Source organism: Zootoca vivipara, chromosome 5, assembly GCF_965207765.1.
Source record: "Zootoca vivipara chromosome 5, rZooViv2.hap1.1, whole genome shotgun sequence".
NCBI lineage: Eukaryota > Metazoa > Chordata > Lepidosauria > Squamata > Lacertidae > Zootoca > Zootoca vivipara.
In genome coordinates, this window is record NC_142588.1 from 17,241,091 (window position 1) to 17,265,857 (window position 24,767).

Below are 24,767 nucleotides of genomic sequence, written 5' to 3' on the forward strand. Positions count from 1 at the left end.
ACACAATCCCCTGTGCAAAACACTCCACGGGGTAACCTGAGTGCCAACCGCCAACCCGCTTAAAATATCCCGGCTGATATGGTTTCCGTGCCCCCCTCCGGTGCCTCAGGCATTGCCTTCCTTTCCTCTCTCCCCAGCTCCCCGTCTCGCCGGAACAAATGGTCGCGCGCCGTTGTTTCCTGGAGGAGCCAGGAGAAGTGAGTACCGGCAACCACACGCTGCTTCCGTCTGGGCTGCCCATGAGGAGGAAGGAGCGGTCTGGTAAGCCGAGCTCGGTGGTTTCTTTCCCGGGAGTTAGTGCGGTTGTCCGAGAGATGATTCCTGATTATTATTTTTTCTCGCGGTAGAAGCGATTTCTCCGAACCATAAGCCGTAAGAAAAGCGCTTCTAGGAATGGTAGGGGAAGGACTTAGGCAGAGTATTTAAAATCGCGGATCATATCCGGGATGGCGTGCAAAGCGTTCATCCACGTGTAAGGCTGAAGAAAATCATTGCCGCTCCCGAACGAAGCACCTCTTCCGAGGCTTGCGAGTTTCTGGCCTCTCGCTTCCCCGCACTGTTCAGTAATAAAGTACTGCCGCCCCTATTTTGTCTTCCGGGAAGAGGTGCTGTATAGATGCTGCCTGGAAATCTGACCTGCGTGGTGCTGCTAGATTTGCCATTCTTCAGGTTTCATCTCCGCCTTCCAGCTGCTGGCAAAAGAATAGCTGTTAGTGGGGAATGTTGCTTGAGCACCTAGGGTTCTATTTACCTGCAGTTATTTATTCTGCTATTTAATACACACAATCCCTGATTTACATAAGATGCTTTAACCAAGATATAAGTACTATCCCATTTTTTTTTAAATTAAAAACAAAACTAGTAAAATTTTATAATCTTGGGGACTCTTGCATAAAAAGGTACGGTTTGCAGAGGTGTCTTAAGTCCTGCCCCCCCAATTGCATTTGGGAGGGTGTTTCAGAGGGAGGCTGCCCCCACCCTGAAGGCTTCCTAGGTACAGTATTATAAAGTGCCAGTCCACTGATTGTAGTACAGTACAGCTAGCAATGCTGCCTCCTGAAGAACTTAATGATTGGTTGGAAGCACATAAGGGGAGGCAATATAAGGGAAAGCAGACTACTTGGCTCAAGTTATTTAGGGTTTTATATGACAATAGCAAGGCCTTGAACATGGGTTTGGAGCTAACCTCCCCTGATGAGTGTAGTGGGATTTACGGCGGGTGGCACTGTGAGTTAAACCACAGAGCCTAGGGCTTGCCGATCAGAAGGTCGGCGGTTCAAATCCCCACGACGGGGTGAGCTCCCGTTGCTCGGTCCCGGCTCCTGCCAACCTAGCAGTTCAAAAGCACATCAAACTGCAAGTAGAATAATAGGTACCGCTACAGCGGGAAGGTAAATGGCGTTTCCGTGTGCTGCTCTGGTTCACCAGAAGCGGCTTTGTCATGCTGGCCACATGACCAGGAAGCTGTATGCCGGCTCCCTCGGCCAATAATGTGAGATGAGTGCCGCAACCCCAGAGTCAGTCACAACTGGACCTAATGGTCAGGGGTCCCTTTACCTTTTAAACATGGGTGGTGGTGTTCAGACCACACTTAGCGTGGAAGCTAGTATTTTACTAGCCAAAGTGAGCAAACATTCTCCTACACTTTTATTCCACCCAAGTGGATATACAAAGGGAAAACAGCCAGTCACCAGCTACTGAAGGTTGGTAATGCATTGGAATAAGGTCATTTTATTTTATCTTCTTTGTTTTAGACAGTTGTTGAAGCACCTTCACTTCTCACCCACTGAATGATGCATATTATATATCAGGCACCCCCAAACTGCGGCCCTCCAGATGTTTTGGCCTACAACTCCCATGATCCCTAGCTAACAGGACCAGTGGTCAGGGATGATGGGAATTGTAGTCCAAAACATCTGGAGGGCCGAAGTTTGGGGATGCCTGTTATATATAGGACATTTGTTTATCTTAACATTATGTTGGTAAAAACAGGTATTTTGCCCTGAGTGATAGTTCGAAAACCGAGAAAAGAGATGGAGGAAAAGGATAAGAAACAGCACCGCAAGAGACATAGTGGGCCAAAGGCTGGCAAGAAAAAGAAGCGTCATTTGAAAGATTTAGGGCTTGAAGATGAGGAGGATGCCCGGAAAAGAAACCCAAAGGCCTTTGCTGTCCAATCTGCAGTCAAGATGGCCAGAACTTTCCACAGGTATGGAACTGCTAGACTTCGTTAGCATACTGGTTTGCTCCTCCCTGTTAGAATGCTTTATTCTTACATTTAGCATTTTCAGCTTCAGGTTGTGTTCTTCAGTTTAGAATTTGTAACTGTATTTGTAATCTGTGCTCTCTTCATATATATTCATATATATTCACATGATAGATCTCTCTCCATTTTGGTATGATGTGTTTTTTCTTAATCTATATCCTGTTCTTTAGGGAAATCAGCTTTTTAGCCTTACAATAATCTTATGAGAATGATTACACTGAGTAACTAGCTGATGACTGTCCACATCTAGGTTCACGAGTTGCAGCCGATGTTTTAGTTCTCATGGTGCTGTATAGGACTCCCAAATCATTTCCATGTAATTTTATGGGACTCAATGCAATCCTGATGTGAATGGATGTAACTAGATGGCATGAGATAATTTCCTTGGATTCTAGGCTGTTGTGGTACATGCAGGGTGTGTTTGTGTGTGTGGGGGGGGGAATTTGAGGAATCTTTGGTCTGAACAACTGGTGTTATTCTTGTTTTTCTGTGTGGAAGGGCACTTGTCCTGTCTACTTTGTAGCTTACAGTAAAAATTATTCTTAAAAACAGGACCCAGGATTTGAAGACAAAAAAACATCACATTCCAGTGGTTGACCGCACTCCATTAGAACCTCCTCCTGTGGTTGTGGTTGTGGTTGGCCCTCCAAAAGTTGGAAAGAGCACCTTGATAAAATGTCTTATTAAGAATTTCACCAGGCAGAAGTTAGTTGAAATCCGGGGTCCTGTAACAATTGTGTCAGGTAAGAACTGACCCACAAAAACAAAAACCTATGTACATGTGTGTGTTTGTTTATGTTTAAAACAATCCTCAGTTCAGACCTACTAACAGTTGGATGTTTTTAAGTACTGTTGATTTTCATGGAAGTGCTTACTGAGTTCTGCTGTTTTGAAATAATTGTGGCTTTAAAGTACATTACTTTGACTGGACCGTACCCTACATAAAAAAATCTATAGTCAAAAGCTTGGGAGAATGGTACAGCTTTTATCTAGTGCCTGAAAGTTAGACTAATTGGGTGTTCTTGGGGAGTGTCCACAAATGGGTTGCCACCACAGAGAAGGCCCTACTGGCCCTTTGCCTCCTGTTGCATTTTGGATGGGAAGAAGTACTTGGAGCCAGGGCATCCAATGCTCATGGATAGACAGGTGGTCCATATTTGTCTGAAAAGCAAGGACATAATTAGAGGAGTGAAGTGTGCTGTACATAATCATATGTGCTATAAGAAAATTTGAATATACTAAAATCAGCCAAAATCACTTTAATTTCCCTCATTTTGACAGGAAACCAATGATCACATGGTAGTGTGATCTGATATTCTCAATCAATGAGCTGAATGAAAAGTATTGTTACGCTTTTAATGGTAGTACTAAAATCTGTCATGTTTTGCTCTTCACCTTTGTTTACAGGTAAAAAGCGTAGGCTTACCATAATTGAATGTGGATGTGATATTAATACAATGATTGATCTAGCTAAAGTTGCCGATCTGGTGAGTTGTATCAGAATATGACGAGCTTTTCTTGCTATAAAACAACATATGCTAATTATAAACTTGGGAATACATCATACACTAATTACAAGATGGATACAAGTCAAACTGCATATTTCTCTAGAGCTAAGCTCTATAAACAGTAGTTATACACTGCAATTCTATGTGTGTGTTTAGAAAAAAGTCCTATTCAGTAAATAAATTGGACTGATATACTGGATTAAGCATATTTTCTTTGAAAGAGGGAAAATGTTGTTTACTATGCAACATGCACTTTATTTGATTCAGGTGACCCATTATGGATAGTTGGATCATAACACAAATTCTTCTCTTTATTAAATTCTCAGTATATGCTAGTAATGTTCTGAAAAAAAAGTCAATTGGGAATTTAATTTATACTGAACATCAACCTTTTCCAGCTCATTGTTGATCTACATGTTTTCCCCCTGACAGTTTTCTTTCTATTTCTCAGGTTTTAATGCTCATTGATGCCAGCTTCGGATTTGAAATGGAAACATTTGAATTTTTAAACATTTGCCAGGTACATGGCTTCCCCAAAATTATGGGTGTTCTTACGCACTTGGATACCTTCAAGAATAACAAACAGCTCAAGAAGACTAAAAAGAGATTGAAACACAGATTCTGGACAGAGGTTTATCAGGTATAACATTGCATCAATGGCTCACCCTGTGATTGAATGTAAAACATTTAGAGTTGTAGGCAGTGAAGCTAGAAGGCTGCATTGTACCTCTTTAGTGCGTTTCTGTTACAATTTCCTTTGGATCCTTCCTGAAAATTTGTCCTTTATATAGTTCCATATCCACTCATGGTTAAAGTCACAAATTTGGATTTTAATCTGGAAGATAATTATCTACAGTGTTGTGTAATGAACTTTCCACAGTTCAAATGAGTTTTCGAACCCAGTACAGATTTTGGTACTTGTATGACTTCGTTGTAGGTTCAGTCTTTGTATAGCATTTTAGTCTTACCAGTAATCTTGATGCAGTACTGCAGCGCATGGCAAGGTTTGTATAAATTGTGCTTTCCAGAGAGTGGAGGCCAAATGTATGGATCACAGGTGGGGAAACACACAATGTGGTGATGTCCAAAAACATTATGGGGGAAGGAGATTGTAATTCATCTTGGGGATGCAGTATTGGTGGCAATCCTGCTGGTTATATTGGCCATAGGTTAGCATAACATGCTTGATATACAGTTGGGCTTCTCTTTCTCCTCCGGAGGACTTCAGAAGTGCATTTTTTTTTTTGCTTTAGTTAGCCATTGTTCATCTGGTCATGTGGCATGACAAATTGTCATCTGGCATGACAGACTGTGGCCAATACATAGCTCTCTCTGAAATTCTCAAGAAGCTGAACTCCACTGTCAATATACCTGAGGTGCTTTTTCTTCTTACTGTGCAAAACTGCATCATGTACACAACTCTGTGTTTATTTTCAGAGGAAATCATGCTCATGCTAAAGAAACAGTAAAGTGTAGTTGTTCTGTGAATTATTCTCTTAATTTGTCAATTTAGGGTGCCAAATTGTTCTATCTCTCTGGGATGGTACATGGAGAATATCAAAAACAGGAAATCCACAACCTGGGGCGCTTTATTTCCGTAATGAAATTCCGTCCCCTTATGTGGCAGACATCTCATCCTTACATCCTAGCAGACAGGTAATTCCATACCATACACCCCTTATTTCCCATGTTTCCCTCCCAACACTCTGAAATGTTGTTTTATTTATTTACGTGAAAGTACTGTGGATCTTTCCTTATATTCTATAGGATGGAAGACTTGACAAACCCAGAAGATATCAGAATTAATCCAAAGTGTGACAGGAAGGTTTCACTTTATGGTTACTTAAGAGGAACACACTTGAAAAACAAAAGTCAAATACATATGCCAGGTTGGATACCACCACTTATTTTTTAGTTCTTGCTGCACTGTGTCTTGTTGACAAAGGACAACCTTGTATTAAGAATAGTACAATTTGCACATACCTTGCTCCAATGAAGTGTACGTGGAGCCCCTTTTAAAAGACTATGTTCCTGCAAACAGCTGTCTTCCAATCAGCAATATTTTAGGGCTTAAACATTGCCCCCATATTGCAGATTGGAAGGCTGAGGCTATAATCCTCTTTGCTGGGAATACCTGTTGAACCGGAAGTCAGGCATTTAGTGTTGCCAGTCCATTGCTGTGAAACTACTCCAGAAGAGATTTGGCAGGCATCCTTGCTTTTGACTTTCAGGTGTTTCTTGAAGACTTTTTAATGCTTACAGGCCTATGCAGTTGTTTAATTTTTTTGCTGAGTAGCCTGTTACTTTAATTAATATTCTATATTGCTTTTAAAGTTGTATTGCAACCTGCTATTTAAGTAAATTTAGAAAATACAGAAAAGTAAAATACATATATGGGAGATAAATACTTAAAAATTGGGGTGTGTTTGTATAGGCATTTTGCCAGCTGGGCTCATTTTGCCAGTCTCTGTTCATGAGATTCCTGTACCTTAACAATAAATAAAAAATGTAGGAAGTCTCATCCATACAGTACTTCATTGACATAAGATCACTAACACAGTGAAATCACTGTGGTCATTTTGCTGCACGCGTGGTTAATTTTTTAACAATTCCTACTTGGACACCGTTTTGATTTTCTGTGCTTCTTCTCATACAGGCGTTGGGGATTTCACAGTGAGTGATGTCAGTTTCCTGCCAGATCCCTGTGCGCTTCCTGAACACCAGAAGAAGCGTTCCTTAAATGAGAAGGAGAAGCTTATTTATGCACCACTGTCAGGTGTTGGGGGCTTAGTTTATGATAAAGATGCGGTTTATATTGACCTTGGAGGAAGTCACACACATAAAGAAGAAGAGGTGAGGGTTGATTCTTAAACAGTTGGTAATGTAGTGTTAATTCTTGTACAGTACTGAAGCCAATTGTTTGTACCAGTACCCCTGACAGACCTCTCTCCCCAGCCTGCTTGATGAGGTGTAATCTCTTGGCATAAGTAGCACTATGCTCTCAGCTAACTTATGCAAACAGCAACGTAAGTATATTTAGAAAATAGTTGCTAACAGAATTTTGGTTTGTCAGGAGGAAGCAAGACCAAACCATGAACTAGTCCAGAGCCTCATCTCTACACACTCCACTATTGATGCCAAAATGGCATCAAGCAAAGTGTCTCTCTTCATGGATTCCCAGCCGCTAGAGACTGACATTGACAACCAAGGGTAAGTTGATAACCCTTGATTACCAAGGGGCCAGTTGAGAGAGTATTTCACTTATTACTGTTTGCTATTTTAGGCATCCTAGCAAGCAGATTTTGATGAGTCCAAAAAGGGTTTTTTTTTTGCTGGGGGGGGGAACCGTTTATGGCTCCGGAAGCAATATCAAAATCCTTTGCATGGGGCCCCCATGCTTAAGAACCGCAGCACAAGGGTATTGGCAGCCCTTTGTTTTGGAAGTCTCCCCTGATTTCTTTCCACCCCAATGTTGGAGGTGGAGAAACACCATTTGGGAAGTTTTCAAAGACCAGCATAGGGAGGGAGAAAGGGTTTCCCTTCCCTGTGCAAGGTGCATTCTTTCTGCCCACCAGCGGATGGGTGATTGGGGCTTTTCCTTGCTCCAGCAGAGAAACAATCAGGAACTGATGTTAAGCTCCCAATTGTTCCTTTGAAGCCTCATCCTTACCTGTGCCACTCCTGATGGAGCAGGCGAGTGTGGCTTTCCAAAAACAGCCTCACAAACCAAATTTGACCTATGGCCTGGAAGCTCCCCAAATATTCTCTGCAGTATGTTTGTTTTCGAATGATTCGTGATACTTGATTTTTGCTTCTTTTGGAAGTCCGCTTGAGATGCCTAAAGAAGAGAAGGAAACCGACCCACATACTGGGAGGATACGTCGGAAGGCACTATTTGAAGATGAGGAAAAAGAAGATGGTGGAAGTGATGAGGAGGAAGATGAAGAAATGTCTGAGAGTGGTAGTGATGGTGATGATGAGGATGAGGACGGGCAACAAAGTGATGAAGATTTTCCAGATCAAGAGCTGGCCCTGAGATCTTCCAAGCGTTTAAAAAAAGAACCCAAACAAGGAACCCTAACAGAACTTCCAGCATTTGCTGATAGCGATGACAATCTTGAGATAAGTTCAGGTGAGGAAGAAGAAATGGGCCTTGATGGGGACGGGGAAGATGGAGAAGGAGATGGACAAGGAAGCGAGGAGGAGAGAGTTGCCGATTCTGAATCTACAGCCAGAAACACAGATTTATTGAATAGGTCTGCATGTGGTGAAATGGACAAAGAGGAGAGAAATAGTAGAAATCTGCGTAGAAAGGTGGCTGCTGCTACAGATTGTGGAAATGGCACAGCAGAAGAAGCATCAGCATCTGAGATGGAAGAATCATCTGCGGAGGACAAAGGAGAATCAATGGAAGATTCTGATACGGAAGAATCTGATGGGGAAGATTCCCAGCCGCAGTGTGCTGGAGTTAAAACACAGGAATCAAAGTTTGACAAAAGCGAGGATGATGTTGAAGGTCTGTTGAAAGAGGAAGAGGAGTATAAAGAAGCAACTGACTTTTCTTTAGATACAGTTGGTATGTACACACTGGTCTCTTGGCATGTTTGGCATTACATTCAGTTGAGATTACCCACCTTCTATGGTGTTGTTCATTTGCTAGTGAAAGAAGCTGTGCATGTGTAAATGGCTACTTGGGAATTGTGATGGTCTGCCAATCATTTCTGTAGCATAAATGTAGTTCAGTTTAATTGCTCTTTTGTGGTTTTTTTTCATATTACCTTGCTGTTTTTTAGTGGAAGAGGATAAAACTGTATGTCTATGTGCCCGAGAATAAGCCCCACTGAGCTGGGTAGATATGTATAAGATTACATTGTGAACCATGGGTTGGATCCAGACTAAGTTACTTGCCCTTAGGTCACATTGAAATCAATTTGAAAAGTTAGTCATGACTTAAATTAGGCTGCAATCCTAATCCCATTTACTTGGGAGCAAGTCCCATTGAATTAAGTAGGTCTTACTTCTTAGTAGACATGGTTGTTAGTCTCAGTGATCACAATGTGTAGTCTCAATGATCACAATGTGAACTGTGGGCAACTAATTTACATACCTACTTAGTCTAAGTCCTATTGAATTCAACAAGGCAGTCTGAAGCCTCAGATTGGATCCAGCCCCATGCATTTGAGATGTGATTAAGAAAAAACTCAAATAGGAACTGGAGAAAGTAAATAATCTTTTGGAGATTAATGACAGCAGGGACCATTTATATTAGTGGTAGAATGGACTGTTGCGAATCTGAGCGAGCATTGAATCTGCTTAGTTAAAGAAACCATGTTGTCCCCCCCCCCCCCCAGGTGCGCTGAAATGGAAAGAAGGCATTACTCAAAAGGCAGCTGAAGCATTTCTGAGGCAACAACAATCGGCTCCCAATCTTCGTAAACTTATTTATGGAACAGGTATAATAAATACACTGCATTCCCTTATACAGTTTAAGAAAAGGGACTAACAGAATGGGTTGTCATTGGTATGAGCTCTCGTGTGTATGCACACTTCTTCAGATAGGTTGACCAGCTTCCCAGCAGTTGGCTCGGCCCAAAATCAGATTGTTGGAATCAAGTTGCAAGTTCTTAAAAGGTTATTGCCTATTTTGTAGCATATCGACCATGCTGATGATTAAGGGCAGGTTAAACCACAGAGTCTAGGGCTTGCTGATCAGAAGGTCGGCGGTTCGAATCCCTGCGACGGGGTGAGCTCCCGTTGCTTGGTCCCAGCTCCTGCCAACCTAGCAGTTCGAAAGCACCTCAAAGTGCAAGTAGATAAATAGGAACCACTACAGCGGGAAGGTAAACGGCGTTTCGGTGCGCTGCTCTGGTTCTCCAGAAGCAGCTTTGTCATGCTGGCCGCATGACCCGGAAGCTGTCTGCGGACAAACGCCGGCTCCCTCGGCCTATAGAGCGAGATGAGCGCCGCAACCCCAGAGTCGGACACGACTGGACCTGATGGTCAGGGGCCCCTTTACCTTTACCTTACTTCTTCAGCAAGCAATGACACATGTTGAAATTCTGAAGCTTGGCAAGGTATACAGTGGTACCTTGGGTTACAAACACTTCGGGTTACAGACTGCACTAACTCGGAAGTAGTACCTCGGGTTAAGAACTTTACCTCAGGATGAGAACAGAAATTGCTGTGCGGCAGCAGCTGGAGGCCCCATTAGCTAAAGTGGTACCTCAGGTTAAGAACGGCTTCAGGTTAAGACCGGACCTCCAGAATGAATTAAGTTCATAATCAGAGGTACTACTGTAGTTGGAAAAGAGACAATAATTCCAGTGAGGTGGATAAACTTAATAACAAAAGCAAGTAGAGCAACTAAGATGACATTATTAAGTGTTGATTATGATATAATATTGCTATATTTAGAGGAGAAGAGACTTGGAATTTAAAGAATAAGAGTCAAGATCTTTGTTATACAGACAAGACCCATTCAGTCCTGGGAAAGGGATTTGCGGATGCTTGCTCCTGACTACTTAAGCTTGCACCCTAGTAATGAAATATTACAAGATGCAACATTCCCAGGGCTTCCTTTCAAAGTATAACTGTGAAGCACTTCTATTTTTATTCAGTGGCTGAGGATGAGGGGGAGGAAGATGAAGAAAACAATGAGCTTGGAGGCTTGTTCCGCATCAGCCGTCCCAACGAAGAATCGAAGCGAAAAGCCGATGCCCTTGACTGCTCCAAATTCCCTGTGGAAACCCCACAAGATTGGGACTTAGATGAGGTGCTTCTACTTGAGATTCAGTGCTTACTGTATTCTTAGAGCTGGAGGGATGGTCAGTTGGTGTGCACCTCACACAGTCCGAGCTGTTCAAGAAATTTCATAGGGAGAATTAAGATCGTGGCAGATGTACCGGGAGGGCTTATTTGCTAGATTTATATCCCAGATACTGTACTCATAATTAGACAGTGCATATGGTATATGCTCACTTGTATCGGTGGACTTTGGGAGGAGTAGAAGGGGTGATGATGATGGTAGAAACATAATTTACCACTCCCACAAATTTGAGAGAAGAGCTGGAGTTTGGAAAGGAAAAGAAGCAACAAGCAGTAGGGTGGAGATCCGTAGGGAACTAAACTGGCGATGTCTGGGGAGGATGGTTAAGAAAGGAGTGGCAGTATTTGAATTGTGCAGGCATTTTTTTGGTTTATGTTTGTCTATGCTGGTCATATGGAATGATAATTTTTAGGGCAGGTAGTCTTTTCTGTGTGGAAGGGTGCATAGACTAAGCCACTTTGAGGCATGATACTGTAGATTATTTGATGCTTTACTTCCATGTTGAGTATCCAGTTTTGCTGTACCTGATAGCCCTTTGTTCTTGAAAACACAGTGGCCAGGTCTTACTTTCATGGCTTCCTTGAGAAATGTGTGCCTTGACTGTGTTCAGCAAACAACAATAGCTTACAGTAGAAATCTAAAAAAAAAAAGTTTTTGTATGGGCAGCTCAGATCGTTACAACTGGTAAAATAATTGGCGCTACAGTGGGTCAGTTCTAGAATTAATGTGTGTTTGCAGCAGAAAACAAGTTTGCTACTCTGCCTGCAGGTTATGGACAGTATCAGAGACTGTTTTGTGACTGGAAACTGGGAAGCTGATAAAGATGCTGCAAAACTGTTGAAGGGGGATGGTAAGTTGGAGCCTTTTCCTTTGTTCTCTTAATAGCTGGAAGGAAAGGTCTGAGCAGCTATGGGTGAACCTGCTTCAGGGCCAGCTTTAGTGGGTAAGGGCTGATGAAAATAAGGGTTTCAGCAGGGGGGGGGAAGAGTTCTACATGTGGAGACAATGCTGAGAACTGTAAGGGTTTGGGAGGGCCACTTTTTTTTGTAGAAAAACAGTATCTTGGAGATTGCTTGGGAGATCTGTGCGGCAGGAATGGGCTCTGGAACTGGCTGATTCCTTTATTGGAAGATTTGAGTGCCAGTGCACTCATCTCCTTGTTTTAGTGGAAGACTTCATATAGCCACTGAATGTATGCACACAGAAGACAGAGTACAAAAAAGTCCACACATTTATGTAGTGTTGTAACTCAGTCTGATTTTATCAGGAAGGACAGATAATCAGTCCGATTAAACAACATGCCACCTCCCACCTGCCAAATTTCATGTTATATGAAAATATCACAAATGAAGGGACCAGGGGGCTCATACATGCATAAAATTTATCAACGATTAACAAGCTGAAAGATTGACTGCATAGGAGAAACTAAGGCAGAAAATATTAATGATTTTTCTGATGTCTAATTTTTATAGAAGAATTATACGGCGATTTTGAAGATCTTGAGACAGGAATTGTACACAAAGGCAAAGCAGCTGATCAAGGAGATGAAGTAGGTTTGAGAGAATTAACTGTGATTCATTTGTTGAACGGGTGTTCAAAGCTAGGAAGTTACAGACCCAAATTCTTCAGCAAATAAATGATGCAGATCATGGGAATTTGAAAATATTCAGCATATTTTTCCTCAGTGCAGATGTGTATTTGTTCTTTGTTTGCAGTTTATGAGTGTCATTGCATTTCTTTGTGTATGGGACTCATAATTACCTTTGAACTGTTCAGAGCCTACAACTTTTTCCTTACTTTGTAGGATTTACTAGAGTGCTGTGCAGCAACATGTAGCTCTAGACAGAACTGCTTAAGTTCTCACATAAGACACTTGTCAGGTGGATTACAGTGGCAATTTTTTTAAAGGTTTCACAGACCCAATAATGTTTATCTGTTAATGATGCACACTTGAGTTTGAACATTTTTTTGCCGTTTTGACTCCTTGTGATTGATGACCACTAGTTAATTACTTGAATGGGCAAGCCATACATTTCGATCTTTCTTAGGCCTTGGGTCAGTTGAAAACAAAAAGCTGCAGTATTAAAATGACTTGTTATTTTGTTCCCTGAGGACAAAACAATCACATAGAATAAAGCCCTCTTCCCCCCCGCCTTCCCCATTAGGCATCAAGCGAAGAAGAGAAAGAGAATAATAATGGGAAAGGTGACAAATCTGGTGAAGAGGAAGAGGAAAAGAAGAAGCGCATGGATAAGAAACGCAAGCTGAAGAGGATGTTTGATGCTGTGTATGATGAAGGAGAGGCCACCTACTTTGATGACCTGAAAGGGGAGATGCAGAAACAGGCACAGGTATAAATTTCATACCTGATTGGGAGCTTCTATAGCTTAGTGGCTAGAACTGCAAGACTGAAGGTTGAAATGTGGTTTGGGATATCTCTGGTTTGAATTTCCCCCTTTTCCCACAATTCACTAGGTAGCCCCTGCATGTCAGCTTCAACCCTTATTTATCATAAGAATAATAACACAATGTATGTGAAATGGTTTGAACTCTCCAAAAAGCGCTCTCCAGGTGTAAGGCACTACGTATAATACAGCTTGATGGCAATGTTTTATAATGTGAAAAGAATGTGTGCATTTTCCTTCTAGTTCATTAACCTGTACCAGGAGGCTCATAATGCAAAAGTTCATTATTATTATCATTATTGGTTTCCAAGTAATTTTTCTGTCTGTTTAACGGCTCTCTGAACTGCTTCTGTCGCACAGCTTAACCGGGCTGAATTTGAAGATCAAGATGACGAGACCAGAGTTCAGTATGAGGGATTCCGGCCTGGAATGTATGTACGGGTAGAACTGGAGAACGTCCCGTGTGAGCTGGTGCTGCATTTTGACCCACGCTATCCAATTATCCTGGGTGGCCTGGGAAACACTGAAGGAAATGTCGGATATGTGCAGGTATGCAGTCGCAATGCTACACTTATGTAGTGACCTTATGTGTGGCCACATTTCCCCACTCCCATAGTTCTGGCTTAGGGTTGCAGCACTTGCTTATCCTGCTTTTCAGATAATTATTGTCCCGCAATGCAGCTTACCCAGAGGAGAGAGGGATGCCATGGCATCAGGCTTACCAACTAAAAAGGCAATATTTGCGAGGGGAAGTGGGTGGAGGGAAGGTAGAGGAGAGAGATGCATCCATCAGGTCCAGAACAAAACATTTATTCCCTTTTGGGGTTGGTTAGATCTTTCCTTGCTTGCTTATGCAGTGCCAGAGCGACTGAACCGAGTGTGGAAGAAGCTCTCATAAAGAGATTTACCTTCATGGAATCATATCCAGCTGTTTCTTCGCATGAATGGCATTCCAATTTGCTGCTACATAAAAATCCTTCGTTTTTTGCCATCCTAGATGGCTTTCAGTGTGCCTCCAGATTCCGTGCCTGCATCTCCTTTCTGCAGACCCTTGTCAAAGCTGGTTCTAGAACATAATTGTACTGCCAAGGCTGCCCGCCCTCGTGTGGAATTTCTCTTCTGTTCACAGATAGGGTATTTTACACCTCATGATAAAGATCTTCATGAGAGATTATACACAGCTCACAGCTAGTTCTTAGGCAAGAATTTGCAGAACTTTCCTTCCATTCAGTGGTCCTTTGTATCAGTCTCTTTGAGGATGAAAGTTGCAAAATATTCTATGTGTTTCCTTGATCCCTGTTATCATTTTCTGTTTCCAAGCGTTCTCAAAACAGCAAGCACCGAAACACTCACTGCATTTTATATAGTGCAAGGTGGCCTCAGGATAAGGGACTGCTGAAATAATGACTGGCATAAATGTAGGAGTTTGCTTTTGATGAAACATCCTTGGTTTTCCTCAGATGCGCTTGAAGAAGCATCGTTGGTATAAGAAAATACTCAAGACTCGCGATCCTCTCATTTTCTCATTGGGCTGGAGGAGGTTTCAGACGATCCCTATGTACTACATCGAAGACCATAATGGCCGTCACAGGCTACTCAAGTACACACCACAGCATATGCACTGTGGGACAACTTTTTGGGGTAAGAGCAAACTCTCTAAAGCAAACTCTGCAACTTCCCAGCCTCAGGAACAGCACTGGTAAAACCACCTTATGATGAAGATGAATTGTCTGAAACTTTATGTAAGAGCAGTGATGGAATTAGAGGGGATAATGCAAAAACCCGCCCCACTGCCTCGTTTATAAAATTTACATGGCTAGAATGAGATTGACTGAGCCACAGTCAGGAAAAAGGGTTTGCTGTCTCAAGATATGGATTATGTCTTGTTTACCTACCAGGGTCTAGGATAAGAAATCATCCCTGGTTCACACAATGGTAAGCCAAGATAAGGGAAACTTGATAAAAACCGAGATAAGTAGATACTGGCAGCCATGCAGGGGGAGCAAGGGGGAGTGTGTGAGTCAAGTTTTGAGCCAATAACACATTTAATTCTTGGGTCCCAATATATTGTTGGGCTGTAATTCACATCATCAGCAGCCAGCATGGCCAATGATCAGGGCTGATGGGAGCCAGGATTCCAACATTACAGTGGTACCTTGTGTTGCGGACCCCATCCGTTCCGGGGTGCCGTTTGCACCCCGAAAAGTCCACAACCCAAGCGGCACTTTACCACATGCGCAAAAGCACGATAGAGTGCTTCTGCGCATGTGCAAAGTGCACAGAATGCTTCTGTGCATGCACGAAGCGCACAGAACGTTTCTGCGCATGCGTGCGCAGCAGAACCTGGAAGTAAACACTTCCGGGTCCACCGCGTTCGTAACACGAAAAAACTCAACCCGCAGCAGACACAACCCAAGGTATGACTGTATATGCAAACCCAAAGTTGAAGAAGGCTGGTTTAATGTTACATGTGAACCTGGCCACCATGTTAAGAGCCAGGTCCAAGAAAGCTTCATATTTCTTTACTTTAAATCATGCTCCCTTGATTATTACTTGTGCCAGGGGGTTGATATATTAAGAACATGATATCAGTTTTGAAAGGAGGCATTTTGTATTTGCTTTTAACTCCCTAGTTTGCTCTGGGTTTTACTTCTCTCACTACATTTTTAAGATTGGCCATTGAACCATACACTGAAGGTTTGGGTCAATCTTGTTTGTTAGGTCCTATCACGCCACAAGGAGCCGGATGTCTGGCAATCCAGTCAGTGAGCGGAGCAACAGTAAGTATTTACCATGGACGGTTTATAGTTGGCCTAGGGTGCATTGCAGGGGGTTGGACTAGATGACCCTCGGGATCCCTTCCAATTCTGTGATTCTGTTGGTGGATTTATTTGTGAAGTGTGCAAGGAGGGGCAATATGGATAGATAAGTAGTGTGGGAAATAAGATACAGTACTCGGCTTCTGCTTGCCAGGGCAAGTTCCTTGGTGAAATGTTTCCATTAGTCAAGGGAGGGGGACGAGGGGAGGAGTTTCTCCTGTTGCATTGCTGAGTTGTGGACCAAGCAGAAGCAATGTGAGAGTCTCACTGTTTCTGTATGTCGTGTGAAGCCAAGTGCGATGTGAGAGGCCCTTCTCTCCCCCAGCTTCTCTGGTATGCATACATACACAGTAAGCCAAACCAAAATTTATTGGCCCATGAGCAAAATAAATGAGAAATGGAGATAAGCACCCCGAAACCTGCACTTTCCAATGCATGTGCCCACCCCACCCTGCCTGTGTGTTCGTACATGCGCACACCTGGATAACAAATACGAGCAAGTTTCTGTGCTTCATATTTCAGCCTGATTTTCGGATAGCTGCTACTGGAGTTGTGCTTGACTTAGATAAGTCCATAAGAGTTGTGAAGAAATTAAAGTTGACCGGTTTCCCATTCAAAATTTTCAAGAATACAGCATTTATCAAGGTATGTGTTTGAGCAGCAGGAATGTTGAGGACCCTCTTGGCTGTTAAGATCAGCAGAGGGGTCCCCCTTTGTAGTTCCACCGCCTTCAGAATTTTGGGGTGTGGGTGGGTGGGGCCCACCACCACCACCATAAAAAAGCTGCCTTTTTTGTGTGGCAGCCCTTGAGTTGTGGAATTCCCTACCTAGGGAAGTGCATCTGGCACGACTAACATGCAGCTTTTGGCAAATGCAGAAGATGTCAACCTTTGCTTGATGACACCTGAGATGCGTGTTCTCAGGACTTGCCCTATTCTTGCAGCTTTAATTTGTTGTAGCTGTTTTTAAATATTTAATTATAACCCACCCTGGGAGTTGCTAGTGAAGGGTGGGGAGTGCATTTAATTTCTGCAATGGTGATGAACTATGGCCCTGGTTCGGCTGCCTTTAAAACATCTGGCCAGCTTCTGTTGTGCACAGGGTGTTATGGACCCTTGGCCTGATCCAGCAAAGCTGTACCTACAAAAAATGGTAGCCAGGATCCTGAATCTTTGTCCCTAACCTTTCCCTACAGTCCTCGACTAAGAATAGCAAAAGCGTCATGTGCCGGGTGACACCCTATGATCTTGGATGCGTAATGGATATTTTAAATAGTAAAAGGCCCTATTTTAAATAGTAAAATGCCCAATGCATGATTCTAAAAGCCTTATGCAGTTTTCCTATTAAGGCAACATCTCCTGTGACTCACTCAATGGCTCCATTCTTCGCTGTTATCTCTCTTAGGAGGCAGTTTAGAACAGGCATGTCCCACAAAGAAAAGACTATCTTTCCTTTTTGAAATTCAAAGTCTTCACCTAGCTTCCTTTTGTGATGCAAGTGTCTCTTTGAAGTGTGTTCATTGAAGACAAAGAAGAAGTATAGTATGGTTGTTTTTCAGTGCAGGTAGTCATTCCATATCAAGTGATCCCATTTTTTTTTTACATCATGTCTTCCAATTTTCTTAATATTTTGATATGGAATGACCCTACCATGTGAACTTCAAAATTAATTAGGGCCAATAAACTGGGTCTGAACTCTGATGAAATGGTTCCTCTGTAGGTAAGTGGCTCCTGCAGAGTGTTAGAAACTCAGATATATAATCTAATCACCAAATGGCTTCTTAAACCTAGACTGTGGTCACCACAGTGGAATGTCTAGGTGCCTTCCCCAACCTGCCCCCAATGGGATTTTATTAGTATTATTACCCATTCCATTACTATATCATTTTATATTTTAAAGAACAAATCTCAAAGTGGTTTACAACACATTTAAACAAACCAGAATAAAACTAGTTTAAGTTTCAAGGGAAATATTTCAAATCCTCCTCTAAGTGACATTTTGTTCCCTCCAGTTGCCAACCTGGTGTCCAGAGATCTCCATGTGATTGGACCCGCACTGGTTACAAAACACACCTGGCGCCTGGCTAATTTTGAGCACTGCTCTTGTGTCAAGAGCAGAGGTTGGCAGCCCACAGAGGCCATTTATCTGGCCCACGAGCCACCCGGTCACCGAGCCGCCCGCTCGGCAAGTCCCCCACGCACTGTGCTAAACCGGTGCAGTGCGGCATGGGGACTCGCCGAGTGTTGCCGTAAATGGCATCTGTGCACGCGCAGATGCCAGAAACCGCGTCTGCACATGCCCAGACGCCGAAAATTGCTTCTGCACCGGCGCGATTTCTGGCGCCCCGGACATGCGCAGCGCGGCGCCGGAAATCGCTTCTGCGCATGTCCGGCCCATGGACGATCGTCTGTGGGAATGATCCGGCCCACGGCCGGAAAACGTTGCCAATGCCTGGTCAAGAGGATAGGCCAGCAGCCTGTTCTGGACAGGGTTGCATGCCCTCCAAATGAGTAGATCAGGCACCCCCAACCTGTGGCCCTCCAGATGTTTTGGCCTACAACTCCCATGATCCCTAGCTAACAGGACCAGTGGTCAGGGATGATGGGAATTGTAGTCCAAAACATCTGGAGGGCCAAAGGTTGGGGATACCTGGAGTAGATCCATAGCTTGGGGGTAATACTGCATACATATTTGTCTTTAGAGGCACAAATGACATATGTGGCTAGGAGTTTCTTTGGGACATACGTAGGAAGCTGCCTTATAGCACATCCATTGGCCCATATTGTTCAGTATGGTCCACAATGATTGGCAGCAGCTCTCCAGTGTTTTAGACATGGAGTTTCTCCCAGCCCTACCTGGAGATGTTGGGGATTGAACTCAGGAACTCCTGCAGGCAAAGCACTTCCTCTTTTACAAGCTTTGTCTGGTGTGCCAGCTATGACCATATCTGGACTGGGATAACTTGGGCACTGTAGCCCATACCTTTGTAACATCAAGGCTGGATTACTGCAGTGCACTCTCCATGGGGCTGCTCCTCATGCAGAGGCTCCAGCTGGCACAGAACACAGCAGATGATGGGGGCAACATATTGTACCTCTGTTTAACCATCGGCATTGGCTGCCCACTTGCTCCCAAGCCAGGTCCAAGGCTCTTGCGTCAGTATACAAAGCCCTGAACACCTTGGGTGCAGGATCTCTTAAGGCCCGCGCAAGCCCTTTTATCTCTGCTGTCACTGGGTGAGCACTGTAAGTTGTGGCTTGTGTTACAGAGGCCTTGCTGTGTTAAGGAGATCACTGCTTGTCCTATGTGGAGTAGAGCACTGTCCACCAGAGATTCGGCAGGCCTCCTCACTTTTCTTTTGTCTCTCTCAAGCAGGCCTTTGCAGCTGTTCAATTTTTGTAATAAGTCAGTCACTAATGATTGTAAGGTTCTAAATCAAAGCTTTGCAAACTTTTCATGTTGGTGACACACTTTTTAAACGTGCATCATTTCATGACGCAGTAATTCAGTCTTACTATTAAACCAGAGGTTAAACTGACCCCTTTCCAGCCCCAGAAGGAGCACGGGAAGTATTCACACTGCAGCTGACATACTAACATGTCATGACACACAGTTTGGAAAGTTCTGTTCTGAATGGTGCTTCACGTTTTAATGTTGCACACTGCCCTAATATGATATGGTGGTATAGAAATAATTCTATTAATAAATCAGTAAAGCATACAGGGCAGTCACCTGGCTGTTGTCCTCTGTTCCCCAAGGCCTCACAGAAGCCTTCACAGCTTTGGTATAGAAGGGTGCTTTTGGTGATATTGCAATATTAAGCTCAGTATGGACTATTTCATTACTACTTTGTTTCATGTCACATAGGGGATGTTTAACTCTGTACTGGAAGTGGCCAAGTTTGAAGGCGCAGCCATTCGTACTGTGAGCGGCATCCGAGGTCAGATTAAAAAAGCCCTGCGGAAACCCGAGGGTGCCTTCCGAGCCACCTTTGAAGATAAGTTGCTAATGAGCGGTAAGTGGCACCTTCCAGTTGCTTTGCAGGACGATTCTTTCAGGAGCCTTTCCTTTCAGGAATTGCCAAAGGTGAGGTTGCACTCCTGCCATATCTGTGGAATGAAATGCACTGTCATTTCTGAGAGGGCAGGTTTCTCAAACTCTGCTTTGCCTCCTTTAATGGTAAAAAAGCTCTGCCTTCTAGTGGTGATCAGTGAAGTTGCCACACCAGGCTGGTTTTTCTGATTGTCGTTTCAGTGCATCTCCCCCCCCCCCCCCCCCGCCCCTATAAAAAAGTCTTGGTAGCAAGGGGTCAGTTTCAGAGATGCTACATGTGTTCCCTAATTGCAATAGTTGTAACAATACCATTCTGATTTTTACATTTATAGTAAGAGGCAAACTCAATAAAGCTATGTTTGTGCTTCGTGCTCTGGGTTGCTGTCATCTTCATGATTGTCTCAGATATTCCTGCGGTGGCAGTTGGCGTGTTCAACTTCTGTACAGGGCTACAGTTTTGTATTTTACTGTGTGACAGCAGGACCGGGGTCTTACACATAACAGCAGAGTGAGGTGGTAGAATGGGCTATGCCACCTTCTGCTGGGAAAACCTCTGTGTAAGTAGAAAACTAGTGGTACAGGGAGAAGGTTGAGCCAGAACCTGATGTGCTGGTTTTGTATTGTGTTCTACTTTCACATAAGGGAGATTCAGAAATGACATTCTCCTGCCACTCTTCTCATATCAGGACTCACTCTGCTTGCAGGTCTAAGAGGGGAACCCCTTGAGATACAAAGCTGCCATCCAGATATGTGGGCTTGGGGGTTCACCTGCAACTCTGCAAAGCTTGCCTCCTTAAAACAGTTTTAAAAGCTTAACCAGTTTCTTCCCTTTCTAGATATTGTTTTCTTGCGGACTTGGTATCCTGTCTCCACCCCAGCCTTCTATAATCCAGTGACTTCCTTGCTAAAGGCTGTGGGTGAAAAAGACTCCTGGGCAGGAATGAAAACAACAGGCCAGCTAAGGCATGAGAAGGGCATCAGACTAAAACAAAACAAAGATTCTCTCTACAAGGTAGGGGGTGTATGTTGTTTGATGTCAAAATATGCATAGCTTTTATCTTAAATTGCCTTTGATCAGCAGCACTCAGCAGCAGCACTCTTAGTGAAATAGTGGAGGCTCTGATAACAGTGGCACAGAGAATTGAGCATAGTCCTGATTTTGAAAGCTTCCCCAGTCCACCATATTTTTTCTTCATTCCCACCTCTGTCATCTTCTCACTCTTTCATTGAAAGACTAAATAAGACAACTCTGCTTTCCCATCTCAAAGTGGGGAGGAAAAACCTCTTTCCTTAGTAGTATAACACTCCAGATTCTGCATAGCACCAAACTCATATGTTTTCAGAGTAGGTGATTCTCATAGAATCAGTTTGAAAGGGACCCTGAGGATTATTAGTCCAGCCCCTGCAATGCAGGAATATGCAGATGTCCCTTATGGGGATCGAACCTGCAACCTTGGCATTGTCAGCACCATGCTCTAACCAGCTGAGTTATCCACCTGGTGATTTTGTGCCTGAGATTCAGGATAACCCTGGTGGAGGACCTTCTATGATTTCTCAGGCCTATGTAAAATGGGGTTGGGGGACATGTGCCCCTTATTCCAGATGAACTAGAACTCCCATCAGCCCCAGCCATTAGCCCTGCTGGCTGGGTCTGATGAGAGTTGGAGTCCCAGCATGTTGAAGTGGAAGGCACAGTTCCCCCACTTTCGTTTAGTAAAGTATTCCAGCTATCAATTTATAAAATTGCCTTCAGCCCCCTTGCTAGATATGCAGCAGTACATAGAACAGGATTCTGTCTGTCCGCAACAGTTGTAACATCATTTGATCTGTAAAATGATGATGAAGTCTGTTTTTGAATTACGTTTATGCTAAGGGAGCCACTGCAATGCAGTTCCCTCCTGCGTTGCTCAGATAACATAAATAGAGCTCACCCAGTGACTCTTGCTCTTGTCGGTATAAGCCAGATGTTGTCACAGGGAAAAATGACAACATGAACTCCTCCTACATGGCCAAGGATTCGGATACTACATTTCGGTTGGGAAGGAGCTGAGAACATAAGCCAAGAGATTTGATTTGCTTATTTCCACTCATTATAATGCAGAATGTAATGGGCAAGTTAGAAAGCAAAATGAATGTTGCTGTTCAATTTACATTCACTCTTTTTTATTTTAGCCTATAATGCGAGAAAAGAAACATTTCAATAAACTGCATATTCCAAAAGCACTTCAGAAGGCTCTGCCATTTAAAAGCAAACCTAAGCTTCAGGAAGGAAAAGGAAAAGTCACAAAGGACAAATGGAGACCAGCTGTTATCAGGGAGCCTCATGAAAAGAAGGTAAGTTGTTCCAGGTTTTGTAATAATCCTTTATTGGGTGCAAGAACCACTTAAATATAGCAAGTTAGGAGTTCTTTCTGACTGCTGACCAATATTGGTGTTTTTTAGTCCTCATTATTTTTGCTGTAATTTACAAGGATTACAAGTTATTCACAGATTTCTATTAAACATCAATGATTCCTTCCCATTAAAATCAACAGATTTGTCAGGAATTTCCCTGAGATGTGGATTCCATCTTAAACTTGGACTAGGTGTTGAACTAGGACAGTGTTTCTCAAACTTGGGTTCGCAGCTGTTGTTGGACTAGAACTCCCATCATGCCTGACCACTGATCCTGCTAGCTTGGGATGATGGGAGTTGTAGTACAACAACAGCTGGAGACCTAAGTTTGAGAAATACTGGACTAGGATCTGGGAGAACAGATTTCAACCCCACACCCAGCCATGCAGCTCACTGAATGACTTTGTCCTGTCCCTCATCCTAACCTACCTCAGGATAAAATGGAGCGGGTGGGATGGCCATGTAAGTTGTCTTTTAAGAAAAAAACATCCATCCAAAATTTCTCAGGCAAACAGGCAGCTGTGGTTGTCTTGCATCCATTTCTACGGCCAAGGGAGTAAAGGGACTTCCAATTTGTTGCAGTCCTCCAACGTAAAGCAACTTGACTGTAGCTTTCAATATAGTAAACAAATAAAAATGTCATGAATCTTAAAAGCCTGCTTTATGTAGTACAGTGGTTCTCAAACTTTTTTTCTCTGGGCCACACTTCCAGAATAAAAATTTGTGGCTTGTACCACACCAATTTTTTTTGTTATTGATAGGAAATACACTAAGAAACAAAATGAAACAACTCTTTGATTTATAACATAGAACACAGCTACTTTCTAAGCTGATCATGGGACATCCACAAAGTACAATACAATGCAGCAACATGAGAACATGAATCATTCCCACAATATAACATTGGCTGTCCTGGAATCTTCCCACCGAACTTTCCATCCTCTCCTGCCACACCCTTTGAGAAGCACTGATGTAGTATGTTTGATCCAAGAAACAGTGGATAGAATTATCAAGATACAAATTGTGTTAATTATCCTAGGGGGAGATGGGGGAGATAAATGGAACACAACCAACAGCTCTCTTTGATATAAGAATCTGTTTGATCTGAGAAGGGGAAGTTCCTGCCTGCTTATGTCATTGCTAAGATTTTGATCTTCCTCCCAGAAGTGCATGTGCTGATTTGCATTGCTGCAGCTCAGTGTTAGTGAGTAGTGTTTTAGTGCTGGATCTCCCTTTCTAACAGCAATTAAATCCTGGGAAATCAGCCCTGTAATTTGCCAGTTCTTGCTCTCATTTGTCAACCCTGACGTTCGATATGTACATATCACACGTTGTTCATTGTTTTTGTTAAGATTGCAGCACTTCTGTCTGCTTTGGGTACGGTACACAGTTACAAGCTGAAGAAAGCCAAGGTGAAACATCGGCAGCAGCTTAAAGAACATCTCAAAGGGAGGCAGAAAGAGGAGGAAGAGAAAATAAAGAGGCAGAAAGAAGCAAAGAAGAAGCTCTTTCGCATTATTGGACAAAGGGAGAAAAAGCGGCAGAAATCGAGCCTGAGGGGATCTGCTGAAAGGGAGAAGTGAGTTTTCAGCAGCCACCTGAAGGAAGCGAGAAGACATTTTACCCTGGAGTGCCCAGTTAAGAGCAAGACCCAAAAATACTGTTAATAAGGTTCTGGACTCATTGAACTTGCCTTGGAGGAGAAAAAACAATGACATTAATTGTCATTTGAAAACATCAGCATCAGATATAAATTATGATTTATGGATTTATGGCATGCAGTATGCTTCAGGAAGAAGTGAAGCTGTCACACACTGCATAGTCTCTGATCATTCATTGAAGTATTTTACATGTGATTTTTTGGATGGGATTCATTTATGAACTTGAGATTACGCAAAATAATTTTGTTTGCTGTTAGTAAAAAATGGATTGTGCAGTTTGTACATGGTTTTAATACTAATGTTTGAATAAGATAAAAAAATGGGCAGCCCAAGTTGAATCCGTTTATGAGTTATTTCTTACACATTGAAATATACTGCATTTCTCTAGGAATGGCCATGCTTCCTAAGAAATGTGAAAGCAGATCTTTCAGCCAAGTAGCTGAACTTTGATCCAGCAAAATTTGTAGCACACCTTCTGATTACATTTCATCTGTGGAGAGTAGACTGCTCCTTATTTATGTATTATGCAGTTACTTGATAGGTCTTTGCACCATTACCAAAACAGAATAATTGACAACTGACCTGCTTGAATCTTGACAAATCCTACACTGATCTCTTTTCTGAGGGTAAAACTATGTGTTGTGTTTTATTTATAAAATTGTTATCCTTTCTTTCTGAGGCTTGTACCTCACTCAAGGCAGCTTACATACATAAATATCACATTCACAAATACAGCTTATTAATAAAATACAAAAAAGATGGGTGGGACATATCAAACAGTCATCAACACAGGACTGCCACCAAAAATGCTAGCTCAGTATCAAGGGTTGTATTT

General features: G+C 42.9%; 1 protein-coding gene across 3 annotated transcripts; it reads left to right on the plus strand.

Annotated features, from left to right (window-relative positions):
• Nucleotides 1-220: 220 nt before the first annotated feature.
• BMS1 (BMS1 ribosome biogenesis factor) lies at nt 221-24,270 on the plus strand. 3 transcript variants are annotated; one of them, XM_060275000.2, is made up of 23 exons: nt 221-396; nt 1,993-2,209; nt 2,819-3,009; nt 3,674-3,753; nt 4,226-4,414; nt 5,288-5,430; nt 5,542-5,663; nt 6,431-6,627; nt 6,848-6,984; nt 7,599-8,350; nt 9,126-9,227; nt 10,392-10,546; nt 11,369-11,450; nt 12,073-12,149; nt 12,766-12,951; nt 13,366-13,554; nt 14,466-14,646; nt 15,727-15,785; nt 16,347-16,469; nt 19,692-19,839; nt 20,714-20,889; nt 22,050-22,211; nt 23,624-24,270. In XM_060275000.2, the coding sequence occupies exons 2-23, from the start codon at nt 2,034-2,036 to the stop codon at nt 23,852-23,854; spliced, it is 3,858 nt and encodes a 1,285-aa protein (XP_060130983.2). In that variant the 5' UTR covers nt 221-396; nt 1,993-2,033; the 3' UTR covers nt 23,855-24,270. The 3 variants fall into 3 exon arrangements, with proteins under 3 accessions (XP_060130983.2, XP_088526256.1, XP_060130984.2); XM_088670130.1 differs by having other exon boundaries at nt 221-372; XM_060275001.2 differs by having other exon boundaries at nt 221-261.
• The last annotated feature ends 497 nt before the right edge of the window (nt 24,271-24,767 follow it).

Coding starts and splice junctions, on each gene's coding strand:
- BMS1 (XM_060275000.2), top strand. CDS start 2,034: ATGGAGGAAAAGGATAAGAAACAGCACCGCAAGAGACATAGTGGGCCA. Junction 11,451..12,072: donor AAAACTGTTGAAGGGGGATG/GTAAGTTGGAGC, acceptor TAATTTTTATAG/AAGAATTATACGGCGATTTT. Junction 22,212..23,623: donor GGGAGCCTCATGAAAAGAAG/GTAAGTTGTTCC, acceptor GTTTTTGTTAAG/ATTGCAGCACTTCTGTCTGC.